General features: G+C 43.7%; 1 protein-coding gene across 1 annotated transcript in view; it reads right to left on the bottom strand.

Moving 5' to 3' along the window:
• Grin2a (glutamate ionotropic receptor NMDA type subunit 2A) overlaps positions 1-12,908 on the bottom strand; it is a 398,907-nt gene that overhangs the window by 69,914 nt on the left and 316,085 nt on the right. Inside the window, exons 5-8 of the mRNA XM_051167318.1 lie at positions 10,515-10,683; positions 10,257-10,410; positions 4,789-4,914; positions 434-663 (exon numbers count right to left, since the gene is read on the bottom strand). Of these exons, the coding sequence (XP_051023275.1) occupies positions 434-663; positions 4,789-4,914; positions 10,257-10,410; positions 10,515-10,683 (679 nt within the window). The remainder of the gene's footprint in view (positions 1-433; positions 664-4,788; positions 4,915-10,256; positions 10,411-10,514; positions 10,684-12,908) is intronic.

Raw genomic sequence — 12,908 nt, 5'->3', positions numbered from 1 at the left:
AATGTCGCATGCTAGCAATTCAAGGCACGCCATGTATACAAGACCCATTCGAGGTCACAGAGGGCAAGGGCTTCCTTCAGCTCCTCCCCGAGTGTTTCTGCTTGCCCAGGCAACATAGCCTCCTCAGTATCGAGTCCCTGAGGAGACTGAGTTTCAACCAGTGTGACAGGATGATCTTGAGCAGCAAAAGCATCAGTGTAAGCATCCGTGAGGTCTTACAAATGTGAGAAGCTGGAATGAAGAGCCCTTTACATGCCAGGTAGTGGAGTTTACAACACCTTCTCTGAATTATTATATAAATAAGTAATCCATGGGGTAAATCTCCTGCTTTCGAGTCACAGAGTTTGAGGTCAGGCCCTCGAGGTCCCCGAATCACCCCTGTGGAGGACACCAGCATGAAAGCCCAGCCAGCAAGGAAATGGGGTCTCCTTACCTTCTTGTCACTGAGGCCTGTCACTTGGTCCACAAACTCCTCCTGGATCATGAAGGCAGCCAAGTTGGCTGTGTAACTGGCCAGGAAGATGACAGCGAAGAAGGCCCACACTGACACCATGATCTTGCTGGTTGTGCCTTTGGGGTTCTGCACAGGCACAGAATTGTTGAAGACCAGGCCCCAGAGGAGCCATATAGCTTTTCCAATTGTGAAAGAAGGCCCATGGGGAGCTACAAGTATCAGAAAGAACAGTCAGAGCATTTTCTTCTCAGAGTGAATACGTGTGTGTGTGTGTGTGTGTGTGTGTGTGTGTGTATGTGTGTGTGTGTGTGTGTGTGTGTGTGTGTGTGTGTGTGAACTGCGGCAGCTGCCAGTAGCACTAGAGGGCTGGAAGACAAAAGCATATCAGGGTTATGCTCTTCCATTGTCCCCAGAACCTCACTGCAGTCAGCCTCCTTTTTTTTTTTTTTTTTTTTTTTTTTTTTTCCTTTAAGATAATTAGCATTTTCCTCACATTTCTAGCTAACTGGATTTTTTTACCACATTTCTTAAGAAGAAAATAGTTATGCAAAATGGGGGTTTCCGTGAAAAGTGGTGCTAGGACATGTTTTTAAATTTGAATTTGATTTCCATTTGGGGAAACCTAACTCCTTAAAAAAAATTTAAAGGAGAACTTGGAGGAAAGAGATTTAAGGTTGGGTTTGATCAAAACACATTGTGAACACTTATGAAATTCTCAAATAATTAAGAAAATACTTTAAATAAACATAACGGAAGCCTGCAGAGGTGTGTACAAGGCAGCGGGGCAGGGTTGGCGGCGGGAATGGGGGATGCTTCACCCTTGGCTGTCCCTAAGAGCCATTCCATCTGGCAGGAGCATGCCTGGCATTCTAATTCAGTTGTCCCTGGAAATTGCTCCTGTTCAAATTCATATGTAAAGTGTGCACAATATAGGAATCAAACGCCTTCCGAATGGAGGCGTTCAGGTACAGAACAATACTTCATGGATGGGAGAAGCTTCGTTGCAGGTCACAGAGACGGAACTGACATCACGTCATCGTTCCGTGCTCTCTCTGTATCCTCCCAGCAGTGTGTCCCTTTTGAGACTCTTAAGTGTTCCTTGTGACAGGCTTAACTAAGGAGGCAGAACAACATGTGGAAATTTATTGGGGTGGGGCATACGAGGACGGTAAGGCACTCAAGTGAGGATTTTCAAGACTTCATAGCTTACCAGGAGAAACAAATCAATTTGTGCCCTCACTCTGAGAGAGAAAAATGACTTTTTTAAGCAGAAGGTTAATTTTTATGTCATTTAAGTAAATGAGGATATGACAAAATGATCTATGAGACCAAAGCTGGCAATATGAGTAAGTGGGCAATAAATAAAGTTGCAGAAGTGGGCTCCGTTGGGTGGGAGGGACCTAAGAGAAGAATCTTTCTTCATTGGAGGCTGGACTAGCCCCCCACATACCCACATGTGTGAAGGAGAAAGCAGTTAACCCTATAATTCTCAGTCCCCCCTGATTTTCTCTGCCTGGTTTTATGATTTTCTGGACTTACTCCCAAGAGGTCAGGAAGCCTTGGGTCACTCTAGCTAACTTTGTCAGCTGCTTAACCACAAAAGGGTTGACCGGAAGTGACAGCCACATGGAAATCATAGCTAGAAGGCTGAGAGTGGGACCCTAGGGACACTCTGGGGAGTTCCTGATTTGTGAATTCTATCACCCACCATGTAATTTACCCTGTAAAATGCAGTGAAATGCATCAGAAAACACTCTGTAGAGAAACGAGGCACTCTCTTTGCCTGTGCTGTCAACATGCACAGGAGCAGGGCACAGAGAGCCATGAGATAATGAGAAGCAAGTGGGGAAGAGGCAAGGGTGTGCTGGATTGTCAGGGGTTGGTTTTGATGCCTTCATTATGATAATCTCCCACTGCATCCTTTGACCAAGGGAGGAGCCAGAACAGAAATTTTAGTCTCTGCGGATCATTTCCATTCTCCATTACGTCAACAGTGCTAACCTGTATATCCATCTGTCTCCACTTCATAGCCCCTATCTAAGTCTAAACTACCCTAATCTTTTTTTGTTTGTTTACTATTCTTTGAAATTTCATAGATGTAGACTGTGTATTTTGATCATATTCATGTCTTATTCCCCCTTGTCAAACTCACCTGGGGGAACTACCCCCCCTCACCCCGCATTACATCTTCCTCCCTAATTCAAGTCTTCCATCTTTTATTTTTGTTTGTCTCTATTGCTAAGAGTGGAGCCCAGGACCCTCCACTCTGCTGTTGGGCTGCATCCTCAGGCCTTCTGAAAGGTCTGGAAGACTCCCCAGACTAGTCTAGAACTTGCTTTGTGCCCCCAGGATAGCCTTGAAGCGGTCCTTCTGTTTCACTGGAGTTTAGATGACAGGGCTAGGCCATCAGGCTTGCTTTCGTTTTCGGCTTCTTAGACACGTCAGGATGGCTTCTAACTCCAAACGTTGCTATTGGCTGCTGCTGCTACCTTGGATGCTCATTTCTGTCTTCCTCACAGCTAAACTCTTCCTTTAGTTCTCAGAGGACCATCGCTGATTCTGAATATGATTCTTCACCTCAGCATCCTATCTAAAGCAGTGCCCCACCCCTTGCCACAGCAGGAGTCTGATTTGTGTGCTTCCTGTAATTTTCTACCATCTGTGATGACTAATTACATCTCGTCTCTCCATCTAAGTCCTAGAATCCATGAGAGTCAGGATGTCTCCATCAGATTCACCTTGTTGTCTCCTGCAACCACATGGGGCTTCGCACACAGAATATACTCAGTAAGTGTCCTTGCATTGAGTGTGTGAATGCTCAACTGCATACTCTGATGGTGAAAGTCCTGTTTTACCCTAGTGTGCTCATCACGGGGAATCACCTCAGCCTCCACTGTGCTGAAAGCTCCTTTGCAGTCAAGCCCTTACTTAAACACATGGATATGTATGGCACTTGCATGGTATGGGAGGTGGCAAAAGTGTGATGTTCACTGCTCTTCACCAGCTAAAGGTAGAAGGATTATAATGAAATAATGACCCTAATAAGTTTTCATGACCTCTTGACTGCTTCTAGCATTAAATCTTTCAAGTCAAATGTATATGTGTTGAGTTAAATGATGTACTGTTCTGGTGGAATATTTGAGACATGAAGTTCTTTATATGTGTGTGTGTGTGTGTGTGTGTGTGTAAGCATGGCGGGAGTACCAAACCTGGGGGGCCTTGCATGTGCTAGGCAAATGTTGTAGCCCTGAGCTCCATTTCTGTTGTCAAAATCTCCTGCCCTGTTCTCTGCAATATCAAGTCACTTTTGGGGAAAGGAATTTGACGGAGCATCTTTCTGATAGCATCCACACATTAAGGTGCCATGCATTAAGGAAAATCTACTCAAAATGATGTGGTGTATTTAGCAAGCCTCTTAGTGAGTTAAAGCCAATGAATATCTTTACATTTCACTTTCTGTCTACCAATTCTTCTTTTATCAACTATGGTACATGATGATCCGACACCATCAAGGGCAGAATTTAACTCTGGGGAAACATATCACTTTATAGTCACATTTATTGTCAAACTAATGCAAATATGATTCACTAGTTTGAAGAATGTTCTTAAAGTGGAATCTATCAGGTCATTTTATCTGCATAGATTGAAATTGAAACTTGCTGTGATTTTAATATTTCTTTTGATCTGCATTTTTAAATGAATTGCCAAAACCCTTCAACTCTGTTTTCTCAACAAATTGAATATCAATGATTCTTACTTAACCACTATTGACTTCAAATTATAATAAGATTAAAATGTTTCTTGTTTTAAGTTTGAGTAAATAGATCATACTTGTCACATTAATATGCTGGCACCAAGCCTATGAAGCAATGTGGAGTAAAGTGCTATAAAACTAAAAATATCTGTGTATGTGTGTATGTGTGCACACGCGCTCGTGAGCACATGTGTGCATGCATGTGTGTGTGCCTGTGTGTGTATGTATGTGTGTGTGTGTGTGTGTGTGTGTGTGTGTGTGCACTATTCATGTGCATGCACACAGGGAAACCTAAGTTCAAACTCGAGCATCTTTCCTCGAGCATCACTGTCCATCTTGGTGTTTTCAATCTAGAGCTCACCAACTGGCTAGACTGGCCAACAAGCAAGGCCCCCGAGTCTGCCTGTTTCTGCTCTTCTACCTCCAGTACTGGGTTATGGATGCAGTCTGGCTTGTATGTGGTGTTGGAGATGTGAACTCAGCTCCCCGTGCTTGCACAGCAAGCACATTGCACGCTGGGCCCCCTTTCCAGCCCCGGAACAGTGCCCACTTCATCCTGGGCTCACGAGGGCTGCCTTACCTTTGCCTTTGGCTAAGTTTCTGTTGTACCCAACAGGACTGAAGTATTCAAAAACAAAGACGGCAATGGCAGAGACGATGAGCAGCATCACAAACATCATCACCCAGACAGAGGCGCTGAAGGGCTCTGTGGGAAGCGGTGGGGGGGGGGGGGGGGGCGGGGGGCGGGGGGGAGAGATAAGGGATGGGTGAGTGCACAGCCAGTCACTTCTGCCTCACCTCCAGCAGGAGTCCCACACACCCGCCCACTAGCTCTCCTCAAACCTAATCGTTGCGAAGGAGCTGGTCATTTTTATTCATATGTGAGACCCTTCTTTATAAAAATGGTTTGAGACACTTTATAAGACTGTACGTAAGATGATAAAAACAGAGAAGAGAATGTGACACGATACAAAACCAGGCCAAGGATAATATAAGCAAAAAAAGAATGATAAGATAAGAAGGAAGCTGTTAGAGTAAATAAACAGGCCACAGGGTCTACATAATCATAGAACTCTCTAGAAAACCTAAGCTGAGGAGAAACAAGCCAGATCCAAAGCTCTAGTATATGGACTCTACAAATGTGTGGGTTTAATTTTTACTTTCCTTTGTACTGTTATACACCAGAGGTGAGAAGTGTGGGAAATTTCAGAACTATTAGGAAAATTGTAACCTGTTATAAAGGATTATGAAATCACGGCATTGACAAGAATATTAGAAGGTCACAATTTACCACCCTCTGCTGCCGATGGATGAGATCCCTGTGGCCTACAAATCTTACTGAAGTGGGTAATGGGCTTAAATAGAACCGAAAGTCATTCAGAGACACTACATTCATGGGACAATTCAATAAGATACCAATAAAGAGCGTAGTGATGAAGTTTATGGTGGGTAGATGGCTGCTTCCCTTCCGAGGCATTTTAATAGTTCACGGAACGGAACGTGGGCAGTCGGCAGGTATCTTCCTACACAGAACTATGCAGGGCACAAGGCTCTAAGTCTGACAACATTCTAGAAAGATCAGAGTTCCCGTAAATAAAGGAACACTTCCACATAACCTGATTGATAACGGGAAAATTAGCTGATTAAAGTTGTGTTATCATGTGTGATATAGATAGATTAGAGATTTTGGAAAAAAAAAATCTAGGCGAGCCCGTGTCCAGCTGATTACATGGTTGAGAGGCTATCACCCACAGACACAAATGAAGAAAGTCATTTCCCCCCAGAGAAAATGCTTTTGAGAGCAAAGCACAGTAAACATAATACCGCATCATTTCTTTAAAGTTTTATGAAGTTGGTAATATCAGTCAGGAATAAAGTCTATGGGCCCTGACACATTCACATTCTAGAGAGATTATCTTAAATGTATAACAAGGAACCTTAATGATGCTGGATAATTCGGAGCCCAGCACAGTGTTCTGCGATGCAGCTTCAGTAGCTGGAATACGGTAAAGGGCAATAGGTAACAGTATAGCTCCCCTGCTTAACACAAAAATGAGTCCAAGGAATGGAGACTGCAACAGAAATTTATCTTAGCTGATTTCAGCTTGAGGAATAAATGACATTATGTTCCTGGAATCACTGCTACTGGTAATGAGGTGCAGCCAAGACAGAGGATAAGTAGATGGATAATTGGGAAATCAAAAAAGTATTTAATCATCAAGAATAAAGGTGTTAAAGTAATTCTGCAAGTAGGGTATAGTAATGGCAGAGTGTGTCCTGCCAGGGCATGTGAGAAGTGCATGAGTTTTCTGGGAAAAGCCTTCAGCATTGTTTTGTAAATGCTACGTACATACACCACATAGTGGACCAAATGACAGATTCCACAATTAAAACCATGAGGGGTAAGGGGGATGTGCAGTTCACAGTGATGAAAAAGCACCCCCAGTTAATAAAAGCACACTTAATAATTAACTCCCATTTATGATCTGATGACATCATAAAAATCAGGAGTAAATCACTACTGCATTCTGTTCATGTGTCAGAATTTTTAAGCCTGCAGCAGATTTTGTTTGGCAGAATACATACTAGACACTAACATACTAGTCAGAAAACTGAGCCCAGCCACTGACCCAAATGTTCCTTCACTTGAAGGTGACATCATTAGACTCATTGCTGTGGTCATGCCTGTGAGATCAAAGGCTCTGCTTCAGCAATCTATTTTTAAATTTTATCGAGTTTTATCTTACTGATTTTGTATGTGCGTAGGGTGTGTGTGTGTGTGTGTGTGTGTGTGTGTGTGTGTGTGTGTGTGTGTGTGTGCACTTGTGGAGGTAATCAGAAAACTAGCAGAAATTCTCTCCCTCCACCCTCTGGATCCCTGGGACAGAACTCAGTGGCTGAGCATGGTGGTAAGCCCCCTTCCTGGCCTAATAGATGAGATATCTGTTTGTAGCCTGCTACTTGCAGACAACACACACACACACACACACACACACACACACACACACACACACACACACACACACACACACAGTGTGTATATGAACCAGTCTATAGCATCTGAGGAGTGACCCAGAAATATCTTAAGTAGCTCCAAGTTATATCCTCTAGTGTTTTAAAACATTCATCCATGAAGGACCATCAGTGTGGGAGACACCAGGTAAGCATTTATATGGATCAAAGCATCTAACCTGCTCGCCAAGTTCTTAGAATTAACTGGATGGAAATATTACAAGAGACGATATCTCTGTCCTTGAAGAGCCGCTGGTGGTGGCTTTATACAAATGCTCAGCAGCATTACCTAACCAGCGTTTCCCATGTGAGATAATGGAGTTGGTGGAGGAGAGAGAATAGGAAATTATGAGGACCAACGCAATCAGATTTTGAGAGTTTAGGCTCTCCGCATGGCTGATGGAGCCCATGATGGAAAAATGTAGCTTAGCTGGGCTCATTATGACTTTCAAAACCTGCACACAATGTCCATAAATAAGGGATGCACAGACAATCGGACAGGGTTATGAATATGGAGTGCACAGACAAACAGACAGCCAGGGATGTAGTCTGTTGAGCAGGAAAAATATTAAGCTTACTGCATGAAAACAGCTTTGAAAGTGGCTCCCTTATATACTATTTATTTTATTTTTAAAGAGACAGTATGAAAAGGAGGTGTTAAATTTGGCAAAAGAGTTGACTTTTTAATGGAAATATTTTACAAACGCAGGTAAGATAAAATATCTACAGAAACTGGGTTGATGCCAGCTTTACTGTCAGAGACGCATTTTTATGGGACACCCGATATTCTTTGTCTCTGGTTGCACTGGAAAATGGTTCTCTCTGGTTCGGGAACATGGACAGTTCATGAGAAGGGGCCCATTTTTTCCCACTTCACTGCATGGAATTCAGTCCCTCCTCTGTCTTTTCTTAACCCGCAGGGCAGCTGTGTTGTGCTGAACAGTCTGGTGGGCAATGCAGGAACAGTAAGCAGAGGAAGCTAAGGACTGGCCATCCATCACATAACGGCTGAGATTCTGTGCTCCTGTCAGGATGAGCCAGATGGATTTTCCTGGTGTAATGAGGCTCTCTCAAGATACGGATCTCAGAGTCCGTGTCACACAAAAGGACAAAGGGGAGAAACATCACAAGATATGTCTTTCCTGAGCTCGTTATTAGACCAACAAAGGGTGTGAAAATTGAAGTAACAAGTACAAAAAAATCAAATGCAGTGAGTGGCAAGGATTCCAATAGTTTAACTGGATTACCAGAAATGAAAATAGTCACTGCATATGCTGCTGCGACTAAGGCAGTCTCCAAAAGTGCTGTTAGTTAATACTGCACTCAAGGGAAAGGGGCTGCTGGCTGCTGACCTGACACAAATGAAGGCATGGCGAAGTGAAATGACAGGTTAAAGTTGGTGTCCACATGTTGGTTTGCATTTGCAAATGTTTGTTTGTTTGTTTATTCAATGTGTGTGTGTGTGTTTGAGTCTGGGCGTGTCTATGTGCACCCATGCATGCAGTGCCCATGGAAGTCAGGTGAGGGCATCAGATTCTCTGTAACTGGAGTTACAGGCCATTGCCGGGCACAGTGGCGCACGCCTTTAATCCCAGCACTCAGGAGGCAGAGGCAGGTGGATCGCTGTGAGTTCAAGGCCAGCCTGGTCTACCAAGTTAGTCCAGGACAGTCAAAGCTATACAAAGAAACCCTGCCTCGAAAAAACAAACAAACAAACAAAAAAAGAGTGTTGGAAACTGAACCCAGGTCTTCTGCAAGAACAGTAAATGCTCTTAACCGCTGAGCCATTTCTCCAGCCCTTGTGATCTTCTTTAATGATGTTTTCCTGTCTCTGGAAAAGTATAAATTTACTTGACCTTAATAAAAACTATTTCCCTTGCTCATGCATCATTCCTCCCGAGACAAAGAGTTGTCTTCACCTTCTCATTTATATGGGCATGGTAGAGGAAAGTTAATATAATCTGAACTTCATGACGTTCAACGAGACAACTTCTGGGAAATAATGTACAATAGCCACACACAGTTGCTTTAAAGGAGAAATTAATTGTGCTTTGGCTGTGCACCACCAAGCTTCTATGACTCCCACCAGGATGCGTGTGTGCATACTGTCCTGTGCTCTTGGGAAGTGGACAATAGGAAAAGTAACTCCGCCATGATTATTTTTCACATAAACACATTTATGAGATGGTTAAGAGGAAAGCTGAAAGCATTTCCTGTTCAACAAAAGATATAGCCACAGTTTAAAATACGAGTCCATTGATTCTGAACCAGTGTTTATATTCCTCGGACTACTTCTGTAATCACTGGGCAGGTTTCCATTACCTTCTAGTAAATAAATGATTAGTGAAATAGAAGGTACGTGCATGTGGATGGCGAATAAAGGTCTACAGCTTTTCAAAATTAACTGTGGGGCAGAAAAGGTTTTTTAAAGAAGTTGTCACGACCTTAGCAATATACTTTAATCAACATAATCAAGGTCAGTGTCTAAATAGGTGATGATGTTTACCAGCACAGATGCCCAAGTTAAAGACAAATGAAAACCTGTGATCGGAGGGGATAGGATAGGACGGTGTTAGCAGGAAGAGGTCAAATGGAACGTTCTTTAGAATGTACATCTGTGGTCAGTCAAGTGGAACTGAACAAGGTCCATCCTGGTCCTAGTTTTTAAGCAATGAAAACAACAGTTATAATTTCATGTGTGTGTGTATGGGGTATGCAAAAGGACAGTCCCAGATGCCATTCATCATATGTTGCCTGCTTTTTTTTTTTTTTTTTTTTTTTTTTTTTTTAAGATGAGGATCCTCACTTGACTAGAACTGGCCAAGAGTTCTAGGCTAGCTCTCTTCATCTCCCCAGAGCTCTGACTATAGGTGTGCACCACCACTCCCCACCTTTCCACCTGAGACCTGGGAACAAACTCGGGTCCTCCCTCTTACACAGCAAGCTCTTTAGCAGCTGAGGTATTTCCTCAGCCCAGAGCATGCATGATTTTCTTTTTTTTGCAGGGAAGCAATCATTCCTATGAAGTTCACGTACCAAGGAAAGCAGAAGGAGAGACAGTGCCGTTGCTCCTGGACACCATGACGCTGATTCCTGTCTCCACAAAGGGCACCGAGAAGTCCACCACTTCAGAACGTTCCTCATTGATGGTGAGTGAGCCCACGGCCATGACTGCCCGTTGATAGACCACCTGGATGGAAGAGAGAACAGAGCCTACATCCTCTCCATCCAACAGCGCTGGACCCCGAGGCCCTCGATTGGCATGAGAGCCCAGAGGGAGCAAAGGTGACTTACTTCGCCTATCATTCCGTTCCACACATTGTTAACCTTTTTCCCGTGCTTCCCATTGGTCACTAGGTAGAGGTCATAGGTGAACTTGACCGTCCTGGACAGCTTCTTCAGGATGTCGATACAGAAGCCCTTGCAGCACTTCTTCACGTTCATCCCTTCGTTGGTTGAGTTGCTGCCAAGAAAACCCCAGGGTCACAGAACGTTACTCTTGGAAGGCTGTATTCATGGCTACACACGCATTTTGGATGAGATGTTGAGGTTCACAAAGCGGAAGTGAGTTGTGAAAGCAAGTGTGTGTGTGTGTGTGTGTGTGTGTGTGTGTGTGTGTGTGTGTGTGTCAGTGCACATGTGTGCAGTGGTTAGAGGAGACAACCTATGCCTTCTATTACTCTCCACCTTGTTGTCCTGAGATCAGGTCTCTCACTGACCCTAAGCACTGGCCATTTTGGCTAAGCTGGCTGGTCAACCATCTCTTAGGCTATGTTTCTTTCTGTACCCTAACCAATGTGGCGTTATAGCACACACAGCCATGCCCACCCAGCTTTCGGCATGGGTGCTGTGCATTCAAACTCATCAGGTCTTTGTGTTTTCACATAGTGCAATCTTAAGCACTAAGCTACTTCCTGAACGCCTTGTTTGGTGCGACAGGAGTCTATGTAGCCCAGGCTGGCCTCAGACTCCTTAACTAGCCGAGGATGATTTTGAACTTCTGATTCCTACATCTCCATCTCTCGGCCAAAGTTGCAGGCTATTGCATGCTAGGTGAGCCCTCTACCAGTGAATGGAGCATCCTACACATTAAGCACGCCACAGAACTGCTTGGTTGTAGCAACTGACATTTGTTGGTGGATGCCTATTGGTGAGGTGCCTTCATAAGCGCTGTATGCTCATGGTGAGCTTCACCTCCGTGCCATTTCTCCAGTGTGGCTCGGCTCATGCCCCATTACCAGAAAGAGTTACTGCAACACTTATTAAACAGTTTTGAACACATAAAGCCACTTTAGACTATGATATTGTCATCTGGTCTAAGCTGAATTTTTTTTTTTAATTGAAAAACGGAGCAGAAAAATTGAAATCCTTCAGGAGCCTGGTGCCTTCCTGCATCTCTACGCTTATAATATCTTAGAGCTAACGGGGGAAGCGAGGACACCTGAGAGAGTGCCTGGAAGACGGGACACTGGAGCCTTTCGTGTTCTGAGGCTGTGGGTTTTACTTCTTAACAGAGCTACCGGTCAAGTGAGAGATTAGTCAGAAAATTCTTTCTGTGCAAACGCATGGCAATGAAATACACAGACAATCCCTTAGGGTAAGAAGAGTCCTGGGATGACACAGTAAGGTCTGGGAGATGGCTCGGGGTATAAACCATGTGCTGCACAGATATAAGGGTCAGAGTTCAGATCCCAGAACCCACAGAAAAGCCTTGCCTCAATAAATAAGGTAAAGAGCAATGGAGGAAGACACCTGATGACAACATCAGGCCTCCCTCTGCAAGGATACATGCGCATGTGCATGCATATATGCATCCTACACATTTGAGCATGCACACACCCATCCACACACCACCTACACAGACATAGGCAAGAAAAGATACACAGAGCATTGTCATGTTGAAGATGACCTTGGAGTCTCCCAAGGCTCTGCTCTCTCTTCTTTACAGTCACCTGGCCTTACTCATTCATGATCCAGAGTCTCAGAACATCCACACACACCCTTCTCAACTAAAGGAAACATCATGGTCTCGAAAACCGGCAGGAAATTGCTCTCACAGAGTCTCACCACAAGATCAAGGTCTCTTTTGACGCTATACTCAATTCTACCTCTAGCTCAGTCCTGCCAGTGAGTCCTCCAGTCACGAAGTGCCTTCTCTAAAGGAAACCTCTATTTTTTTTTAAACCTCTATTTTTTATACAGTGAATTGTTAACTAAGCATCAAAATAATGTTTATGGAAATGCAAGATCAAAAGGAGAAAAGGTTTACATGCTTTATGAAAAAGTCTGGTGCAAAGAAATAAAAACATATGCATAGCTACACAAAATCAAATCTCTACAAAACAACCATCCAGAAAAGCAACGAAACAGGAAAGGTAGCTGTATTTGAATGGTGGGAAATTTTTTTTTCTTTCCCGTATTTTTGAGAGATCCCTCCATGTTTTCTACTGAATATTCATTCTGCGTATAATTGGACACACATATGCATCAAGCCTCAGAGATGTCTATTGCTCTCTCCATACAGGAATGTGGACACATTTGGCAGTATAACTTTGGTCATTGAGGGGGGGGAGGGGTTACAGGTGACATCTTTTTTTCCTTATTTTAAGGTTTTGAGTGGCCTCACTTGACTCATTGTTTTAACCATTACACCTCATCCTGTCCCAGACAGGACTCAATGATCTGGCT

This window comes from Acomys russatus, chromosome 25, assembly GCF_903995435.1.
Source record: "Acomys russatus chromosome 25, mAcoRus1.1, whole genome shotgun sequence".
Taxonomy (NCBI): Eukaryota; Metazoa; Chordata; class Mammalia; order Rodentia; family Muridae; genus Acomys; species Acomys russatus.
Note: the sequence above shows the minus strand (reverse complement) of the source record. Positions and strands in the feature narration are given on the sequence as shown.